This window comes from Misgurnus anguillicaudatus, chromosome 24 (assembly GCF_027580225.2).
Source record: "Misgurnus anguillicaudatus chromosome 24, ASM2758022v2, whole genome shotgun sequence".
NCBI classification, from domain to species: domain Eukaryota; kingdom Metazoa; phylum Chordata; class Actinopteri; order Cypriniformes; family Cobitidae; genus Misgurnus; species Misgurnus anguillicaudatus.
Genome location: NC_073360.2, coordinates 38,373,425 through 38,396,361, shown reverse-complemented (window position 1 = coordinate 38,396,361; position 22,937 = coordinate 38,373,425). Strand labels below are relative to the sequence as shown.

General features: G+C 37.6%; 1 protein-coding gene across 4 annotated transcripts in view; it reads right to left on the bottom strand.

Annotated features, from left to right (window-relative positions):
- Nucleotides 1-22,937, bottom strand: part of epha4l (eph receptor A4, like) — a 49,271-nt gene that overhangs the window by 12,784 nt on the left and 13,550 nt on the right. For 2 of the 4 annotated variants that reach the window (XM_073862955.1, XM_073862954.1), the window contains exons 4-5: nucleotides 11,359-11,514; nucleotides 7,143-7,478 (exon numbers count right to left, since the gene is read on the bottom strand). In XM_073862955.1, the coding sequence (XP_073719056.1) occupies nucleotides 7,143-7,478; nucleotides 11,359-11,514 (492 nt within the window). Of the gene's footprint in view, nucleotides 1-5,724; nucleotides 5,880-6,069; nucleotides 6,126-7,142; nucleotides 7,479-11,358; nucleotides 11,515-22,937 lie in introns of those variants that run through there. The other 2 variants (XM_073862956.1, XM_055197437.2) reach the window with 2 other exon arrangements.

Genomic DNA, 22,937 nt, shown 5'->3' with positions numbered 1-22,937 from the left:
TCAATGGATGATGATGATGTCCGATTGTAGGAATAAAAATTCTTTTATCTACTGATACTAATTATTAGGGCTGCGCAAAAATATCGATACAGCTAACTATCGTGGTAAAATCTCGATATTTCAATCTCTATTGATATTTTAAAAATCATCAAATCTCTCTGTGTGCGTCAAATGACTTCCTCCGTCACTGCTGTAGTTGTCGCTGTCCAGTTGTCTGTCATATACGGCCATTCGGCCAATGTCTCAGAAGTTATCGGAAATGACAAAATGGCAAAAAAATTAAAAACGACTGCAGCTTTCAAAGCCGACGTGTGGATTTACTTTGGCTTAAAAAAATTCAGCTCTATTTTTTTTACATTTTTAATTAAAAAAAAGAAAAAGTATTGCAATGTATCGTTACACGCAACGTATTGTGATACATTGTATCATGGCCCATGTATGGTGATACGTATCGTACCGTGAGGCCCTTGACAATACCCAGCCATATTATAGGCCGATATATTGGTGCATCCCCAAACAAAACACAAATCAGAAACTGGGAAATTTACAAACAAACTGAGAAAAATTACAATGAAAAGCTGGATCAGTGATCTGTATGTATGCATTTATTCTACAAAACAGAAGTCTTGATATCGAAACAGCTCAGACTGTTTGAGAAACAGACTTCAAATGTTGTCATTAACGCATTGTGTGTTTGTTTGTTTATCAAGTCATTTTGTTTAGTCAAGCGTCACTGGCACATTTGCCCACAGTTAGACATCAGAAAAAAACAAAACATTAAACTTAAATGTGTGTCTGGTCTTGAATCATTGCTCTAAATAAAACCTCAAACACGTAGAAGAGATCAACTTCGAATGCATGTATGATTTTCATCTGATGGACAACCAGTGAAGTTTCAGGACTAATGGTAAAGTAGGGACCCGAATCACATATAGAAACCCAAATATTATAGATATTTTGACTAGGTCAGGTATGCAACTACCTCAAAATGGGTAGCTCCTGAAACAGGAAAACTGCATAGCAGCATCTGGCAGAAAGTTTTGCACGAGCATGCAACACTTATGTCAGCTAATTGTAAATGAAATCTCCTGTCTGCAAATTTCCCTCCAAAATCAGTGCAAAAAACAGAGTGACAGACTCCACGTCGTCTTATCTAGAAGTTGCATGCATGTTTGAGTGTTATGCCACTGTTAAACAATTCAAACCCCCGCCAGCTGTAGCAGCAGCAGCCCGACACGATCATCTCCCCGCAGATCCATCTTCCTCTGCCCGACCCGACAGACTAAACGTGATTTAGGGGTGTCCCACGGGGGGCTTCTGAGACGACCCCCTCCAGCCAAAAACACAGGGGTCAGCGCCCCCCTTCGCTAACTGAAGGCACTCGTCTCTAACGCACATCCATCATGCGGTCTGCCCTGACAGATATGGGGCTGTAATGGAGTTGCGGGTGTGTGTGTCTGGATGAGATAACGCAAAAAGGAAAGATGAGAATCTTCGCTCGTTTATCGTAAACACGAGGATTCGGAGTAAAACCGTTCTGAACGGACCGCTCCGCTGGGATCATTTATCAAAGCCAATAGTGCATGCTGGGATATCTGCACTTTGTGGTTTTGCGCGCGAGTGTTTGTTTGAGTGCATTTGTGCCAGACATGCAGTATGGCCAATTTTTTTCCAAAATCAATGCTTATACAGCTGTATATTCTGAAAACATACATAAACACTGTGATGTGTCTGTTTGCGTATCCCTCTCTGACTTTAAACTCAAGTAAAGACAAAAAAAAAGTAAAATCAGCCTGTTCTGATACTTTTTTAAACACTGAAACTCCTAAAACAATGAAGCAAAAAAGAATTTCAAAAAAAAAAAACTTGCTATCATCTATTCACCTTCGAGTCTCTCAAAAGATATACTGTAGATAAATTAGGGGTGTAAGAAAATACAGATACAATTTGGCAATACTGTATCAATAAAAAAACAACAGGGTTTCCTGCAGCACTTTGCAGTTTGGGTGGCCCGCCTAAGCTGGGAAACCCTACCGCCTTAACAAGGTCGCAAAAAAAAATGGCCATCAAGTGCATCTCGGAGAATAGTGTTTATTAACCCTTTAGTTTCACTTCATCACGCAGCTATTCCTGTTAGAGGTAAAAACATTTAATTCATTATTAATCTAGTATGTGTTTATTTTATGTCATAGTTTATTCAAAATTAACTTTTATTTGAGTGTTTTAAATAAAAATATTTTATTTTTCATCATACGCCCCACCCCTTTGATTTACACGCCCCCCAGCCCACCCAACCAACCCTACCACCTTGACTAACAAATTTTCTGCGGGAAACCCTGAACAATAATAATAAAAAATAAATAAAAAACACACAAGATACATGACAGATGTTTCGTTTACATCCCGACCACTAGATAGCATTCCTCTTATCACTAAACTTAAACAGTGACAGGAAGTACTTGCGTAGGGGTTCCACAATTTTTTGCTAAGGTTTGCATATGGTTGTGTCTTCTCAATGACAGCTTTCATAAAATTATATTATTTTCCTAAAATAGGAAATATATCATCAACATAGCGGCCCATTTTACAGTATCGCAATGTATTGCGACATATTTCACCGCAACCCTCGTACTGCGATGCATATCGTATTGCAAGATGTTTGCAGATACAAAGCTAATTTTCGATACAGTTTCACACAGCAAGACGTTTCCCTAATTTTTTAAATGATCTTTACATCTGTGTGGGGAATAAACTATTGTATAACTTTGCGTGTTCAAAGCAAGTTGCATTGGTTACTTTCATGGTACTTTTCATCTACCCCTTAACCTTTTTCTCCGCCAATGACGAGTTAACTCGTAAATTAAGAGAAAACGCTTTCCTGCCAATGACGAGTATTTCCGTCTTTCTGCAATACCGCTATTATCCAGCAGGTGGCTACTTATAAAACCCGTAAGCATCACGCTAGGGCAAACAGCTGTATGTCTGTGTAAGTTTTGAGGATTGCTCTGCATCTGATCTCTATCAAAAGTCCTTTACAAAAATGGAATTATCTCAGCTTTTTGCTCAAAATGTAGTGTTTTTGAAGAAACCTACCCATATTTGAGAGGTGATAAAAGAACTAGTAAAAGAACTAAACTAAAGGAACTAATATAGGTAGGATGATATATTGTATGTTTATATATTTTAAGAAGAACATTTTCTGGAAGGTATTAAACTTTTGTGAAAATCATGAAAAATGCTGGCGGTGGCTGACAACTATTTTTTTAAAATGCTGGCGTGGAAAGAGTTAAAGGAATATATGTTAATTGCACGTACACACAAAAAGTACCCAGCACATATCTAAATAGCACAGATGTAAGCCGGACCTCTGCTCTATAGCCAAAGGCATGTCAACGCATGACGGGACCTCCACCCAAACATAATCCCTTCGGGTGATTTACAAGCTTGGGTTGTCACAGAAAGTTCCGGATTTCCAGCAAAACGCTTGGAGTCCCATTCCGAATGAAACCCAACACACCATCAAGAGCACAGTCTGCAAATCACACATCCACGCCGACATAAATCCAAAACTGCGTGCGTTCGGTGTGTATTTGTTTTAATAGAGCGGAAAGAACGTGCAAAAGTTCTCCGCAGGTGATTGGACGAGTGAAACCGATCCCTATGAAAACTTTTCCTGAGAATTAGGTGAGAAACACACACTCATCTCATGATTTTGTGAGCACTAGATTTTCACATGCGAAAGACACTCACTGTGCAAAACTTACTGCTATGATACTGGGGTGTTATGGATGCTTGCAAGGTGTTGCTATGTGGTTGCCAAAGTGTCGTAGCATTGTTAAACATAATACTGTATGGGGTTACTAGATTGGTCTGGGTGGTAACCAAATCTCTTTGCCCACCAGGCTAAAATATCAATTTATAAGAAAAATCCAAGGCACTCGAATGTTGTAGAAATAGTTAAAAAGCCTTTATTTCACATGGCTTTATGTTTAAAAACAGGTGACAAATACACCTACGCGTTGCGGCTAACAAGCCTTCGTCAGGGTGTAACAAACACACGCAAACACAAGTTCATTTGAGCGGCAGTCAATTAGTCCAATAGCGATCACCTGGTCGCGATATGTAAGGGAGCCTAAAGAGAGAAAGCTCAATGTAACCCACACACCAAAGACGTCACTCTACCGACAAGTTGCATTTCAGTTTTATCAAAAGGCCTGACCTATGCCCCTATAAATACACCTAAAGAATTCCAGACTAAAGTGGACTTATTCAAGTTTCATCGAAGTCTTCAATTAAAAGCTTGGTACTATACATCTGAAACAGCTTCCCGCACCTACGATAAGAAGATGTCAACTTTTAAACCTAAGTCAACATTTATGCCAAGTGTATCTAATCCAACGTTGAATTCATTCTACAAAAAAGTAACGTATGACATTGATAAGATCTTCGTTTCAAAAAGAAGAAAACAATACAATCTTCCTAAAGATGAAGTAGAAGCTTTGGACTGGATTTCTAAAAACGATGATCTTGTAATAAAAAGAGCGGACAAGGGAGGTGCAGTGGTGGTATGGGGCAGAGATCAGTACGTAGAAGAAGCTTTGCGACAATTACAGAATTGTGAGTACTACCAACGCCTGAAATTGAATCCAATAGAAAGTATTAAAAATGAATTGAAAGATATTTTATCACATGCTAAAGATGAGGGATGGATTTCAAATAATGAATATGATTTTCTGTTTTGTAAAGATCCTAGAATCCCTACTTTTTATATGCTCCCTAAAATACACAAGAATCTAAAAAACCCACCAGGAAGACCTATAATTAGTGGTAATGAGTCTATTACAGAGCCGGCTTTAAAATATGTTGATTTTTTTATTAAACCATTGGTTAGTGAACTACCTTCATTTATTCAAGATACAACCCATGTATTGAATATTATTAAGGAAATGAAAACTAATGAAACATCGTTATTGGTGACTATGGATGTGGAATCGCTATATACAAATATAGATCATTAAGATGGGCTGGAAGCAATAGCTTACTACTTGAATATGAGATTACCTACCGAAATGCAACCTGCATGTTTTATTGTACAACTAGCAGAATGGACATTAAATAACAACTTTTTCTTTTCCAAGAGAATTTCTATAAACAAATTAAAGGTACAGCTATGGGTGCATGTTTCGCACCAAACTATGCTAATTTGTATTTGGGACTATGGGAAAAGAAATTAGTTTTTTCAGATTCAAATCCTTATTTAAAGTATGTGAGGTGGTGGGGAAGATATATAGATGACATTATCATGATATGGACTGGTTCGGAGACAGAGCTGTTAGCATTCCATTCATACTTAAATAACATCAATATAAATTTGAAGTTGAGTCTTGACTTTTCACGTACCGAGATTAACTTCTTGGATTTAAAAATCTCTAAAGATCTTAATGGAGTGTTGCATACCACTATTTTTAGAAAAGAAATGGATAGAAATACTATATTAAGATCAGATAGTTTGCATCTGCCATGGATAACTGATAACATTACCTTCGGACAATTTCAAAGGTTGAGAAGAATATGTGATAAAGAAGTGGATTTTAACATCAAAGCTCAAGAGATGACTCAAAGATTTCAGGAACGAGGGTACAAAAATAGTGTGATCAACAAAGCATATAATAGAGCAAGTAATATCAGTAGAGATGAGTTGTTAGTAAAAAAGCACAAATTAAATGATTCAGATAATTCTGTTTATTTCGTGACACAATATAGCACAGAGGCGAACAGAATTAAGAACATTATAAAACGTAATTGGGAAATTGTGCTGAGTGATCCTTATCTTCGGGAAGTTATGCCTGAGTCTCCTTCCGTTGTGTTCCGAAGGGCACCTACAATAAAGGACAAATTAGTGAGAAGTCACCTTCCATCTAAGAGACCATACACCTGGTTACGTCAAAGTGCAGGAAATTACAAATGTGGCAACTGCAATCATTGTGATAATATGTTGAAGACGAATATGTTTAAAGATGTAACCTTAGGAGTTGAATTTAAAATAAGATCATTTATTAATTGCAATACCTCGTTTGTGGTGTATAGGTTGGAATGCCCGTGTGGTTGCTTCTACATAGGGATGACTACGAGGAAATTAAAGATCAGATTATCGGAACATAAAAATGCAATTAGAGTTTGTAATCCGCTTTACCCAATGGCTCAACATTATAAAAATGCAAATCATGGTAGTCCGAGCACATTAAAGATTATCGGCATAGAACATGTTCCTAGAATGACAAGAGGAGGAGATAGGGTTAAAAGGCTTTTACAAAGAGAGTCCTTTTGGATATATACGTTGAAAGCAACAACATTTCCAGGTTTAAATGGAGAATTGGACTTTGTACCCTTTTTGTGATATATGTGTGGAATTATAATACTTTGTATTTTGAGTTGGACATTACTGAACTGTGGAATTTATATAGTTTTGATTTTTTTTTCTCTCTCTGTATGGTGTTTTGATGAGTATTGTATGTGTCTTTGGTGTGTGGGTTACATTGAGCTTTCTCTCTTTAGGCTCCCTTACATATCGCGACCAGGTGATCGCTATTGGACTAATTGACTGCCGTTCAAATGAACTTGTGTTTGCGTGTGTTTGTTACACCCTGACGAAGGCTTGTTAGCCGCAACGCGTAGGTGTATTTGTCACCTGTTTTTAAACATAAAGCCATGTGAAATAAAGGCTTTTTAACTATTTCTACAACATTCGAGTGCCTTGGATTTTTCTTATAAATTGATTAGAATTATCCCTTGCATCCAAAGAGCACCGAGAAGAGCATTTTACACCCCATGCAGCACTTTTTTTGCATTTCTTTGCTTTGAGGCTAAAATATCAGTTTGCTTATAAAGTAAAAATGACACCGACAATTAAAAGTCTCATGACTGTACCCAAACATTTACCCATCAAAGTTAAACACTAAGATTACAGTAGGTATTTAAAAAAAAATGAGTATGATGAAAGTTATCCTGATGCTTGTTTTAGCATGCGACACTAGTTATTGATCAAATGTATCTCTGTGTTTGGTGACTCTCTGCACACATCGTAATGAACCGATATGGATCTAGGTCATCTACACAAATCAGGCACACACACAGAAACTCACCGGCTTGATTGGTGGTGAGCGTGACCAACACGGCCTGCTCCGGGCTGGGGTTGTGTTTGGACACCCCGTTGACGGCCCAGATCTGAAAGGTGTAGTTGGTGTGCGCCTGCAGCTGGTGAACAGACACGCGCGTGGAGCGCAGACTCAGCCGCTGCGGAGAATAGCGCACGTCGTCTCCGCACGGCACGCATCTCTGCATGTCTCGAGCGCATCGCTTACACACCACGTTGTAAGTGAGATCCTGACGGCCTCCGGAGGAGAGAGGAGGGCTCCATTCCAACAGCACTGACGTCTCGTTGACATTAGATATGAGATTGCGTGGAGCAGATGGAGGACCTGAAACGCACACACACACAGTGTTGGCACTTTTTATTAGACATAACTTTATTTGTTTGTGTATTTATGCAACCGTTTTGTTAACTTTAACCCTACAACAACGATTGTTAGAGAAAGACAGATAAAAGGGACAGAAAGATAAACAGCGTCTGTTCCACGGACAGATAGAGAAGCTCATTAGTATGAAAGAGAGAGAGAGAGGCAGACAGAAAGACAGACAGACAGCAGGCACAGTGAGACATACAGACAGCTGGTATAGTGAGACTGATACTGTCTCATTTAAATTCATTTATTTGATGTGAGGAACATCTGCTGTATAAACAGATGTAAACAGAAATAATAACATGCACATGCTTGACAAACTGAGCAGTGCTGAAGTTTAGTTTTTCATTTTTATTCAAATGATTTTTAGTTTCTGTGAAAGTTCTCTCACTGTGCCCAATCTAAAGAGGACAACACAACAGTCCACATAAAACATAATAGGAAAATATTAGAGATGCACTGATTGCAATTGTCTTGGCTGATTCTGATTTCCGATCTTTCTAACTGTGGGTTCACACCAGACGCGAATTCAACAATTTGGGTGTGTAGATTACATACAAAGTCAATGCAAAGACGCAATCAGATGCAATCAGACGCGTCCTCGCATGGGGCGATGCGAATGACGCTATATGGGTGTCGCGTTTGACGTGAAAAAACGCGCTATTCGACTCAAACTTGTCTTCGCCCAAGTTGAAAATATTCAACTCGAGTGAAAAATTTGCATGACACGAAGTTTAATGTTGCGAGTAATCTAGAGCGAGTAACGCGATGCCCTGCGTTTGGTGTGTACGTAACATAGGAAATATAATTGACAGCATATAGACTACAAACAAAAATCCACTTCTCTTCAATAAAATAAATGATTAAACATTTCAACCATATTGAATATGAGTCCTGCATATTAACGTGTCATTTGCGGTGCAGGAATCAATATAGGCACGGGCGGACTGCGGTCTAAAACCCAAGACCATTTTGACTCGTTTCTGTACATGCTGAAAAGCAAGTGTTTTTTAAAGTCTTATTTATGTTCTTAGTCTAAAGGGTTTTGTGAGGTTCTGTATGTGACTTGGATCACGTGTCCAGAATTGAATTAATGCTGCTGTTGGATAACGGTCTCGTGCTGCTTCCATTGCGAATGTGCATGTGGCTGTGACGTTATTGCTTGCGCCACTGGCAACAAAAAGACCGGCTTGGAATCGGACTGTCGTGACGCTGACTGGCCGGTACCAATAAGGAACGGTCATGCGTAAAATCAGCCAATTCCGGTTTCTGCCAATCGGTGCATCTCTAGAAAATATTTCTGTTATGTGGGTCAATAACGTGACGTTAATTATTTTGTGTCCACATGGATAAATTAAATGTAAAAGGGTTAACGTTTCAAAATAAAATTGCAGATTGCTTGCATATATTCTCCTTTTTTTGAGGACCAAATCTAAAATTTCTGGTTTTATTTTATTTTGAAAGAACATTTGGGGGATAATTGCAAAAATGTCAATGTGGTGTAACCCGTCTGTGTCAATTGGTGTAACTAGTATTTTTTTTAATTAAAATATAAATATATTCATAAAAAATGTAGAATAAAAATGTACACTGAAAAAAATGATTAATTGAATTTAATCAATTTTTTAAGGTAAGTGGTTGCAATCAATTTATTTAAGCTACATTTAAACAAAAAAGATTAGTAACGTAAAATAAAATATAAAACTTTTGTTTAAATGTAGCTTAAATAAATTGATTGCAACCACTTACCTTAAAAAAAAATTATTATATTCAATGAATCATTTTTTTCAGTGTACATTTTTATTCGTCATGAATATATTTATATTTTAATAAAACAATTCTAGTTACACCACATTGACATTTTTGCAATTATCCCCCAAATGTTCTTTCAAAATGAAATAAAACCAGAAATTTTAGATTTGGTCCTCACAAAAAAAAGAGAATATATGCAAGTAATCTGCAAATTTATTTTGAAATGTTAACCCTTTTACATTTAATTTATCCATGTGGACACAAAATAATTCACATTTTTTGTTTGGGTATTTATGCAACCGTTTTGTTAACTTTAACCCTACAACAACGATTGTTAGAGAAAGACAGATAAAAGGGACAGAAAGATAAACAGCGTCTTGAAATTGATTAAATTCAATGAATCATTTTTTTCAGGGTACATTTTTACATCATGTTAAATATTATTTAGAAAGCAGAGCTGTGTAAGGACAAATATTACAAGGCTTACATGCTATCAAGGTGGAAAAATATTTATTTATATTTAATAATTGTTTGGCACAATTGGCAGTTACACAATTTTACATTTTCATAAAAATAGTGCAAATGTAATTTTTTTATTACATAAAATTAACATAAATTCACTGTGCATTGAAATAAACCTGATGCAGTTTTTAAAAAATATATATTTCTCAGCAACAAAAAAGTAAATTATAAAATAAAAACAAAAGGGAAAATCTGTAGTTGTAACATGCATCCAATATTTTTGTGCAATGACTTTATTAAAATAAAAATGTTATGTATCTTGTAATCTTTTATAATGTAAAATGTTTGCATGCTGTGTTGCATCTGTTGTCAGGAGTGATGCACTGTATCGGCCGGCGATATGTACCGGAGAATTTTTGGATGAATTTTATACCATCGGCATTTCAGCAATAGCACGAGAAAGGCCAATACCGATTGTGTATTAATTAACTGTGTGAAGGCAATAAGTTGCATGTCTGTTGCATAACCCAGCACTTATGAAATAATTATCAAAAAATTATATACTTTCCAAAACAAAATAAAATCTGTACAAATTATAGTTTGTTAGATGTGCAATAAGAAAAAAGTAAATCACGTAGTTAATCATAGTTAAGATTACTCATTTATGTGAGCCATGCGTTCAGAGTAAGAGTATTTCAGAAAATGTCTGCGGTGTGGGATTTTTTCAAAAATTGTGGAAAAACTCGTCAAAATGTTATCTTACTTTGTGCCTCTCTTATTATGTTGGCCAGTTGATTGTTAAATAGATCCAATCCATGTTCAGTATAAATAAGAATAATAATTGATGCAGAAATAAACTAGCCAGGGCAACTGTACAGTATAGTATTGTATTGTATACAAGTGTTTAATATCGGCATCGGCCAATAGTTGTCTGTTTGAATCGGCATCGCCCCCCCCCCCCAAAAAAAATCATATCGGGGCATCCCTAGTTGACACTGTGCAAAAAGATTTTATTAAGAAAAGATTTAAAAGATTTTAATACCACCCCACCTATAGACTCTTAAAAATAAAGGTGCTTAAAAGGTTCCTTACAGCGATGCCACAAAAAACATTTTGGTTCTTAGGAAAAACATTTTTTCTTCATTTTTATAATCTTAAAAAAAAAAACTTTTTCACCAGAACCTTTTGTAAAACAAAAATGCACCTTATTTTTTTTTAAAAGTATACAGTACGCACACTAGTCTCCTTCTGCACATTACGCCCTAGTTATAATATAATCAAGACTGATCAGTCTACACATATTAGTGTTTAATATAGATGCTGTTACTTCATAAAAAATGTATTCCAGTTTAACTTAGTACATTTCAAGAAATGCCCACTGGGATGAATTTCTAATGAGCATCATTTATCACAAATCATTAATAATCAGACCTGCCCAATGCTTCCATTTATCATCAGACACAAGGGGCTGATCTGAGATCTGTCACACTAATTCTATTAAACTGTATGGTTTTAAAACCAGCTCACACAATAGAAGAGGACCTTCATCGAACCAACTAGGTTTATTCAACAAAATCACAATCTGATTCATACTACAGAACGTGTGCGTGTATATTTTCCTTACGTGTGCAAGGCATGGACGCTGGGTCCGTTTCTGATCTGTAATATCCTTTGTCGCAATCACAGGACGTGGCGCCTTCCTTCATGGAGTAACTGTTCAGTGGACATCTATGACAGCCGTCGTCTGACAACAGAGATCTGTAGTATCCCACCTTACACACTAGAAGAAAGTAGAGATTAAAAGGATGTTTATTTTGTGATACACTGAATGTGTTACGTCGATAACTACAGGTGTTTGAATCAAACTGCTGCATCACATAATACAAAACAATTATAACAATTAAAAATACAGTCTACAAGTTCCAATATAAAAATGACTTAAAATTATGATGAAGAAAGGAGAAATGTGGGGAGGGTAAAGTCAAGAGAGTTATAGAGAAAAAAAACACAGATAATGATGAATGAGGAAATTTGGGTATTTTAGCGGCATGTTATCATGTCTTAAAAATCAGTCTCACACATTCGAGTAAAATTCATTTTGACATCACAACTAAAAGTATACTTGATGGCATATTGTGTCCACCTACTATCTGAAAATATGATACTTTCCCTCATCGTCCTCATCCCCTTTAAGTTCAGACATATGGCATGCACAAAACCTCTGAAGCATATCACCTTACAAAACCCTCCAGCAGGGCTGCCGATAGATTTATTGGGCAAAATTGTAAAAAAAAACACATCAAAAACAGCAACATATTAAGTCCTGACAGAGAAAGAACATAGCTTCTAAAATTATTTTTATTAAAATGAATATGCATATTGAACATAAATAATATGCAATTACAGTGATGATAAAATCAAACACTGGCATAGGGGTGGACGATATGACCAAAATTTTATTCCACGGTATGATTAATTTTATATCATGATAACGATATATATAATCACGGTAGAGGTTTTTATTAGGGATGCACCGATAGGATTTTTTTGGGCCGATACCGATTCCGATTTAAACAGACAACTTCTGGCCGATACCGATGCCGATACCGATATTAAACACTTTTATACAATACTATACAGTTGGTCTATTTGCTAGTTTATTTCTGCATCAAATTATTTTTACTGAACATGCATTGGATCTAGTTAACATTCAACTGACCAACATAATAAGAGAGGCACAAATTAAGCTAAAACAAATATAATAAGACAGCATGACAACCTTCAAAGGTGGTTTTTGCTATTCAGCATTTATTTTATAAACATCATTAACCCATTTTTTTTTTTACATATAATGGATTTCTTTATGCAGTTAATTAATAAACAATCGGTATCGGCCTTTCTCGTGCTATTGCCGATATGTCGATGGTTTCAAATTCATCAAAAATCGGCCGATAAATATCGGTGGCCGATACATCGGTGCATCACTAGTTTTTATCTTATAAATAATAAATAAATAATAATGTATATATAGAGAAGTGATTTAGTCAAAAGCAGTGAGAAAAAAAACAATCACAGACAGAAGCAAAATTAGGTAACTTCCCCTTTAAGACCAAAGTCTGGATCTAATATACTATGATGCTGCGTTCAGACCAGCCGCGGTAAAGGCGTCAAGTACAAGTGATTTCAATGTTAAGTCAATGGGAAGACGCGTTAACGTGCGTCTGGAGGTCTCACGGCGCGAATGAGGTGTTTAGCGCGGCACGGTAGATGTGATTCCGTCTAGTTCGTGCGAATGCCGCGAATTGAGCATTGCCGCGGGAAACGCGCGAGTTGAAAAATGTGAACTTTGGCAGAAAAACGTACTGCGTTAACCAATAAGTAGCTTGCTCTAGTAGTGACGTGATTACAGGAAGCGAGCGGAGTCGCAGAAGCCCCTCCAATGATGCAAATTTCCATGTGAATGTCTCGATGACTAGAATTTCATGCGCGACTTTCATGTGCGAATGAAGCGAGTAAACTCACAATGTTCAAGCAGCAAACTAGACGCGGTAGACGCGAATTTGACGCCTCAAACGCGTCTGGTGTGAACCCACGGTTACACATGCGTTTTCTTTTTCAGCTGTTAACTTTCTCTTAAGCCCTAAATGGTTGTGTTTATGAGGATACTTGCAAAGATGGGAATTTTGACGCGTAAATGTATTATACGCAAATAAAGCGGCAAAAATGTTCAGGAGCTTATGAGCAGCGGACGCGTAACTTGCGCGGTCCTCTCACATAAAAACAGTGCGCGCATTTAGCACTGTTGTTTGTGTTTCAATGGCCTAAAATCACTTGTTTGAAAACTGCTGTGCTTAAATATGTGTGCAACGTTACGTTTTTGTGACCACGCGCACATTGATGTGGCGTAAACGCAGAACCTCGATGGAGACGATAGTCCAAAATCTCTACTGGTTGACAAATTTCTATCGGTTTATCATATGTACTGGTTTTTGCCCACCAAGCGTGCCTCACAAGCCGTGACTGGTCCTAGTATAGGTCATAAACCCCGCCTCCCCCATGCTATTCAATGGGACTTGAGACCAACTAAACAATTTAATTACACTTCAATAATCTTTTTTTCCGGCGCAGGTTTCTGTCAATTACTGTAGTTTTTATCATGCTGATGTTAATTCAAGTGTTTGTTTTTAAAATAAGTTTGTTTTTAGTTAGTTATTTAATGCTATAAAAATGGTGGTGTAACGTCATGACTGACAGCTGTGATATGCGCATTCTGCGAGAGCGAGACCTTGATTTCGAGGCTCTACTTCCTGTGCAGGACTGGTGCCAAAATCGCTACTGTGCAGACTCAAGACCCAAGATGTCAGCGCCGTATTGGGACACTGGCTGCTTCACTTTCACCAATGGAAGAGAGCAAACAGGCGCTTTTACAGTCTATGTTGCCCACCGACACTGGCATGTGCCACATAGCTGGATTTTTTATGTAAATGTACAATAGACTTATATAATCATTAAATTGAGCGGGCAAAGTTTTGGAGGTCCAAAGGTTTATATGATTTTTTAAATAAACACCAGAAGGAACTTGAAGGAAAGATTTTCTAAACACACAGATAAGTCTTAAATGCGTCCTAAATCAGAAGGGACCATAGACCTCCCGACAGATTACAGACCATCCCCAAACTTAATCTCTGCATTTAGAATCGATCCAGAAGTGAAAAATCAAAAGAGAGCGAGAGACAGCGCAGAAGAAGAGTAAATCCTCCTTCTCTCTCGTCCTACCAGACTTAATCTCTTCTAAAAAAGAAAGATCCCTTTGTTGAAAAGAAAATGCCAGCACAGACATCCAGACACACACAATATGACATGGTCGTCTGAGATAAGGAGACAAAAAAAGTCTCCACTGGTTTCCAACCCACATTCCAACATTTTATAATGGCTGAAGGTTGGAGAGCTGGATATATCCATCACATTTCTGACCCCTGAGAGAGAGACTTCAATGTAACGTCTTTCCATTAGTGAGACGATGAAAGAAAACCAGACATGATGAGAGATGAACTACATCAGTGGGTGGCCGGACGACTGGTCACTCTTGGAAATCCTCAAACACGCACACACACACACACACACCAAATGGTAATACTCATATCATTACGACAATCTTCCCACTGACTTTTGTTTTTAATACAAGGTTAATGATATTTTCCCTCAAGCTAAACCCTCATTTTTACACTTACATGACATTATTATGCTTATCTAACTATTACAGGGACAAATGGGGTGTCCTTACAATAAACCCGATGTTTGTCCACATAACATAGGTCAAACCAGAAAACACACAAAAAATGCTGTGTTGGGTACAAAAAGGCACAAACACAATCGACGGGTTAAATTAATCCAGAAAATGTTTATATTCAAGCCAACAATGGGTTAAAACAACTCTGCTTTTGCAATCCAAAAATGTTGAGCTCAGTTTCTTCTTCTAGGGCTAAGGAAAAACCTCTTAATACACACACACTTAAAAGTAACATCAATTGACTTTGTGTCTCATGGTCTGGCGTCTGTTGTTTTACATGGTTTAGTCACTAATGAACAATTACCTCTGACCCCTCACACACACACATACACGCACAAGTATACACACACGGACAGCGGGTCTATCACTGTGATTAATGGCAAACATGTGGAGGACGGGCAGATCATATTGATTGATGACTCACTCACCCCACATGTTGACCTTGACCCCACCCTAAGGGCCACAACACTGACTGATTCACAGAGATTCGGCTTCACCTTAACAAACTCTATTGTGACTATAGAGGAAGTTGTCCATCTCCAAATGTCTAAGCAGCTCTCGCAAGCACTAGTAATAATATTACTCTAACAAAACCTACAAAAGCCACCTCAATGAGCTGGAGTAGGCATCCCTGCAGGATATTCCAGCGTATCATGGGTTAGTTTGGTTGTCCACCATGCGATGGTGGTGTGCTACCAGGTTGATACTGAAATTATTTCTCAGGCACCAATAAGAACAAACTGAATTCAAATTAAGACTCCAGCCTAGGTCTTCTGCTTCACATGTGTTTCTTCTGGGATGCAACTTTTTTTGGCTCATGTTTTGATGTAGGAAGACCATATCCCATATATCTCAGATGTGCTCAGATATGCCTGCAAACAATATATCAAGATCTCAACATAACTCAAATAGTTTCGAGTGCGCACGTGAAACTTTCGAGTGCGCACATGAAACTACCATGTTTAGTTTCGAGTGCGCACGTGAAACTTTCGAGTGCGCACGTGAAACTTTCGAGTGCGCACGTGAAACTTTCGAGTGCGTACTTGAACTATCGCACGCAAAACTAGACTTAAAAAAACATTCTGCACATAAAGGTTTCGCGTGAGCACATGAAAGTTTCACGTGAGCACATAAAACTAAACTTTAGATTTTTTTTACTCCAATGTCACTTTAGGGGCTCAGTAGCATTTAAACTATTTGTCTACTTCAATTTTTAGAAGAAAAATTTGAGACAAAGTGTTGGTGGTTTACACAAGCCCTAACCAGTAACTTGAGCCCTAACCAGCAACCAGACGAGCCCTAACCAGCAACTTGGACAGACATGGAAATGCATACCTCTCAATTTAAAGCCAACATCTATTTTTATTTCTAAAAGCCAACTTTTTAAGAAATGTTTCATCTGTAGCTCAGGTTTAAGATCAACATGTTTCATTTATGAATGTTTATAATCTCCTATAGCATCGAAAGAAAGTCACACATACATTAAGATGAGCAAAGGTTTTCCAAATTTAACCCATTCTTGACCTTTGCAAAAACATTGAATTATTTATAAACGTGTTATGAAGCACATTTGTTGTTGTTGTTGATATCATTGTGTCAAAGCACCATATTTTATTATAGCACATTTTGGCAGGTTTTTGTGAGTGTTGATGTAAGACTTCCTGAAATGAATTAAACTTCATGCCCCCTGAACACGTACACCAACATCCTCCATTCAAAGAGAGGAACTTCGGAAAATTTACCGTGTGCTTATCTGTAATAAAATCTCTTACACCCTGTAGGGCTTCAGGGGACTTTAAATCCATAAGCAATTAATAAACCCACCGGATTTTGATAGAAACTACCTTTGAAAATAAAAGAGAGAGAGAGAGAGGGAGAGAGAGAAAAAGGAACAAGTGTATATTTGGCAGGGTCTACAGGTATTGTTAAATGTTAAGCGTTAAGGCCCTGTTTTCTAATACAGGAAGTTTTGGCACAGGAGGATATTCAAATAAGATCCACACAGATTAGTGAAATTTGTAGCAGTGTGAACGGGTTCTGGTAAAGAAGGGTACATCTATTAATACTCAAAGTAACACAACTCTTGTATGAAACCGCTTTACACACACATGCTGTACAGTACACTACAACCCGCCACACTACACACACACAAAATATCATTAGCTTTGTATGAAAAACAATGGATTACTGCGAGATGTTCTGACTATAAGAAACGCACCTGTATGCGAGTATTTTTAGTTTGTTTATCTAAACTGCTGGAAATGCTTGGACGTCAGACTGTCTGGTGCTCCAACACCTACCATTGTGTGTGTGTGCGCGTGTGTGTCTTTATGGGAACTGTGGGGAACAGCAGGGAATTGGGTTTGTTTCAATTGATATGTTGGGAAAACAAACACACAATAACCTGTTAAACACACACAAGCACCTTACTGATGGTGATAACTGAGGTGGTGCAATACAAACAGGGCAGCACTATCATGATAAATCCTCTAATTTTCACCATTTAACTTTTCACTTTCTCACAACCTGTATTGTGAAAAAGGACTGAGGTGAGGTCACAGTCAATTCTAGTAAGAGATGTACAGTGGATTAGGGCTACACAATAAAATTATGTGCAATATATATAGTGGTATGGCACATTAAGAGCTCCGATGCAAAAGCTGCTAAACGCCACCTCCGTCAAAAATTAAATAATGATATTAACTATGACTGGGTGGTATTGAGTTTTGCCGATATCTCTGCATTTTTTGCATAAGAGATGGTCCATATAGGTAGGTATAGTCTGATATGACCCTCCCAACAGAAGCTCTGCCAGAAATGTACACCGAGGTCAAACGGCTCACATGATGTGCAGCTGTGTTTTAAACAGGGAGGAAAACACTGCCTTTGAGTTTTATTTTCATCATACACTCTTTTAATAAAGTTGACTGCAGACATCTCACATGAAGCTTTGATTTGCATGTAAACATTTATACCACTTACAAAATACCAAGATAATTTATAATATACCGCCAAAATTACTGACATATGAATTTTGGTCAGTACCGCCCAGTCCTAAATGAATGCTCTCGGCACATATTATATTTTAATTAAAAACGTATGAAATTGGCTAAATCCTTGAAATACCAGTTTTCAGAAATACAGATTTGTTGGTAGAAATCTGTTAAAAGCCATGAAGATTTTTTCAGCCATATCCTCTAAATTTTTCAGAAGATGAATGAAATGAACGGCAGAGTTGCTGTTACCCGGTTAAAAGAGGTTTACCGAATATATTAAGATATTGACTGAATTTTTGAGTCTTTTATCTTTATTTAGAAAGGACAGCGAAGAGTGACTGGAGTCTTTTATAGCAGTTCATATTTTTTTTTTAAATTTTGCAGCAAAAGATTTGTTAAAGGGGTCATATTATGAGATTTTTGAAAATAAGTATTTGGTGACCCCAGACTGCATATGTGAAATTTAAGCTCAAAATACTCCACAGATAATTAATTATAGCATGTTAAAATTGCCACTTTGTAGGCCTGAGCAAAAATGTGTCGTCTTTGGGTGTGTCCTTTAAAATGCAAATGAGCGGGAAAAATGCAAACATTGATCACCATAATGGTGGTTTGTTGAAACTGAAGCTCAATTGTCAATTTTTTTCTCTCTATCTCTTTTTTCTTTCTGCACTAAGGGGCTGTTTACACTTGGTATTAAGATGTGTTTTCATCGATCGGATCACAAGTGGACGAGAGAGACACATTACGTTTACACCTGGTATTTAAATCCGTCTCTTTTCTCCACTTTCGACCGCTTCTGTGCTGAATACTATGAGGGGGTGGTCTGTCGAGACGGTGGGCGAGTCTCTCTGCTGTCATTCAAACGCGAGCGGGAGTAATTATGAGTTTATATGGACGCAAACTAATATTATGTCGGAGTGCACTGCTTGTTTAGCAAGTAAACATGCTGCACAGTGTTTTGTACATGAGTATGTAAGAGCTTTCTCTGAATTTTTAGCGCAATTGATGAAATAGGATCGCGCAACTTTCACACGCTTTCAAAACGAAACTACGGAGATCAGCCGCTTAGTTTGATCAATGAAAGGCTAAAAATAGCGCTGTTCACCGAACGTTCACGCCAGAAGTCAAAAAAGGACGTAAAACTTGTGTTTAATACCTCAGATTAGATAAATGGGCGGAGAGAAGGCGGTCGCTTGTGGCTGTATGAACACATTCAACCACATGTGCGTTCCGCAACTCCAAAGCGATCCAATCGAAAGTGGTTTCGACTACCTCTAGATGTGGTTGAAAGTGTTCGAAAGTGGATGAGCTCAAAACGTTTTGAACACCGTTTACACCTGGCATTAACGTCGTCCACTTGTGATTCGATCGACGAAAACACATGTTAATGCCAAGTGTAAACAGCCTGTAAATGACAGTGACGTGTTTGGATAGTAGAGATTAAGGGGCGGTATTATTGCAAATGGCCTTGCTACCTACGTCACAAAACAGGCGAAATCTGAAAAACCTCATTTTTTCCACATGCTTGCAAATAATAGCTTACCCAAACAAAGTTACTGGGTTGTTCTTTTCAGGGTTCCCACACCTTAGTTAACTTCAAATTCAAGGTCCTTTTCAGGTCCTTAAGTTCAAGGACTAAATGTGGGGACACATTTCAAGTGAGAGCAAGGTTACATTGTGTTACCTTTTAAGATACATTGTTACAGTTTCCTTTCGAGGGAACTCGCGCTGCGTCACTGCGGTGACACTTTGGTGACGTTTCGGGGGTAAGTGCGTCCGAATGTGTATATCAAATTCAACCAATGGTGAGGCTTAACGACAAGACAGGGTGATGCAGGAGCCAGGAAGTTAGCTTAAGCCAGGAGCCAGTTGTTTTCAGTTTTGAGAGCTCTTAAATTTATTTCAGTCTAGGACTAGTCTAATTCTTGTCTGGGAAACCACCCCTAAATAAAATGAACAAGTAAAACAAAAAAGTTTTAAGTAGACTGTATATCAAAAAGTAGCCGGATGCGAAGTAGACAGCAGGTCAGCTTACGAAGTTTTGGAACGGAGTTAATGTTTTGTATTTGAGTATGCGTCTAAGTTAGACACTTTTACATCCTTCATCTCATCACTGAGAAGAGCAAAACTGAGAAAAGACCACCTACACATCTCCTAGTTTGACAAGTTTAAGATGATAACTCAAAACATCACAATCACGGCTTATTGTTGCAGGAGGAGGCCAGAAACCGAGTGAGAGAGTGAGGGAGCGCGTCTGTCATAACATCAAAGTGATTTTTAAAGGCACGTGAAGTGAATGATGAAATCAAAGCCCAGCTAAACCCTCTTTCTCTAGACATCAGCTTCTCTTTATTCACTACGTGAGAAGAGGCCGCTGACCTTCCCGTGCGCTGACAAATCTGTTTTTCTCTCCCATCATCTCCATTATTCAAGCTGTCTCGCTTTCTTTTGTTGTCCTCTCTTCCTCCTATTGCACGTCTACATCTCTCAGTTTTTTTGCACCTCACTATGGAAAAGACGGAGGCAGAAGGAAAGGAGGGAAACAATAACGAAATTTCAGCAGGAACTGAACATGGATGGTGTTCAATTAATTCTATACTTAAATAGTTTTTCAAGTAAGATGCACAGTAGTTCACCCATACATTTTGTTTGACACAAACTGGCACATAAACGCATGCATTATTTCTTGTAACATGATCAAGTAACATGAGGGGTGAGTAGACAGTGAACAATCCCTTTAAAAGTGCCGAATCACAGCTGAATTGAACTGAAACGAGAGGGAAATTCAGGTTAGTCATGTATCCTGTCGCTCTCTAAGACTTCCAGACAGTCCATTAAGTCTGCTTAATATTAGAGACTGTCAGTGAGCTGCAACATTACAGCGGCGCAGCCCCTCGCATTTCTGTCACGCTTCTGTTAGGGAGAAATGTCCGCGATGAAAGAGGCAGTGTGAGATAAAGAACTCGAGGAACCGAACGCCGTCCAGACCAGAAACAGCTCTCAACACCTCAGTAATTACGTTTGACTTAAACGCGCACATACGCACACACTCAAACAAGACTCTCTGTTTCCTATGATGCCTTTGGCTTGCTGTAAGCTGCATTGGGTTGGGTTGTACAAAGCTCTTCAGGTAGATTTAATCTCTGACCTCATGCTTTTTTTGGCATGGATTGTGTGTTTAAACCATTAGCATATTAGCAAAAAAAGGCAAAACATGAAAGATAGGTCCACATTGATCACATAAAATAGGACAAAATTAAATTTGCATGCCGCATACACATATCACAAGGGCTTGTGAAAATACGCAGCGTTTTTGTCATATCAACATATATTTTTATGTTACTTTAACTCTTTCCCCGTCAATTATAAGAAAGCATCTGCATAAAAAAAGTGTTCCTGGTGAAATTTTATGTTAATCTGCAATACCGTGATTATCCACTAGATGACTTACCCAACTTATGAAAAAACTAAAGCCAAAATGTTATTTACTAATTTTAAACTCTGTTTACTCTGCAATTATTTTTTATTTAAATAACCATATTTAAGAGTTTATAAGTAGAGAAAAAATATAGATAGGATAAAAAAAGCAGAGAGTTGTTTGGGAGTAGAGTTTGTTTGAAAGTTTCGCAACTTTGTGAAAATTACAAAAAAAAATGCTGGCGGCAACTTTTTAAAAATGGCTGGCGGGGAATAAGTTAAAGTAGCCTCTTATGGAACGGCTGAAATTCCACAAGGGGGCGTATTTGTTCCTCAGACGTTGCACAATAAACGTGACATCCGAATATATTCATTATAAATCGTGAATGAAAAGTGAGATTCGAACAAATGTCCGTTAGTGAACTAATTATATACAGTATTTATATCGTAATTCAAGACATCGTCAAGATTGTGAGATGAACAAATCGTTTTGGATTAAAAGGCTTGGATATTCCATTTCCTTGGACTTTTGGGGATTTATGAACAATTTGTTTTTGATCATTTCACCGAAGCGGATAAGGGGAAGATTTTGAAGGTAAGTTAATATCCTAAATTGGCGCCGCCCGGTTCAGGTAACTAACAACTAGATTACAGTTTTATGACTGCTATAAATCATATGATGCTTTGTGTGTGCACTTAATGGAATCCCGAAAGTCTAAGCTTTTAAACGATGTGCCGCATGACCGTATATTTTGAAGATTTAATGCTTCAAAGTTACAATGACGTTTATGCAGCCTCACGTGCACGTGTACGGCACAGTTTTCCTTATCAGGTTAAAAAAAGTTAAACAATTTCCACTTGATTTTATAAGTTATGTCAACTTATCACAAGCCAAAACTTAAAATAGTAGGTTGAATTGACTTGCAAAACCAAGTTGTTTTAACTTCATGCTGCATTTTTTAATAGTGTGAATTATTTTAGTAGTTACGTATTGTCAAAGTTTTAGGTCGATACAGAGAGACTGGTGAGACAGAGAGAGTGATGCTTTTTTAACCCCCCCCAAAAAATGTGAAAAATATATGTTGGTTATATAATTTTTAGTTTTTAAATATATTTCATTATATATCATTCACATATCACAGTTCACTTAAAGGCACACTCCCCTTTTTGAAAATAGGCACATTTTTAGCTCCCCTAGAGTGAAACATTTGATTTATACCATTTTGAAATCCATTAAGCCAATCTGCGGGTATGGCTGTATCACTTTTAGCAAAGCTTAGCATAATCCATTGAATCCGATTAGACCATTAGCATTGCGCTGAAAAATTACCAAAGAGTTTCAATATTTTTACTATTTACAGTAAAACTTGACTCTTCTGTAGTTACATCATGTACTAAGGCTGACTGAAAATTTAAAGTTGCAATTTTCTAGGCCGATATGGCTAGGAACTATACTCTTAATCCGGCGTAATAATCAAGGACTTTGCTGCTGTACCA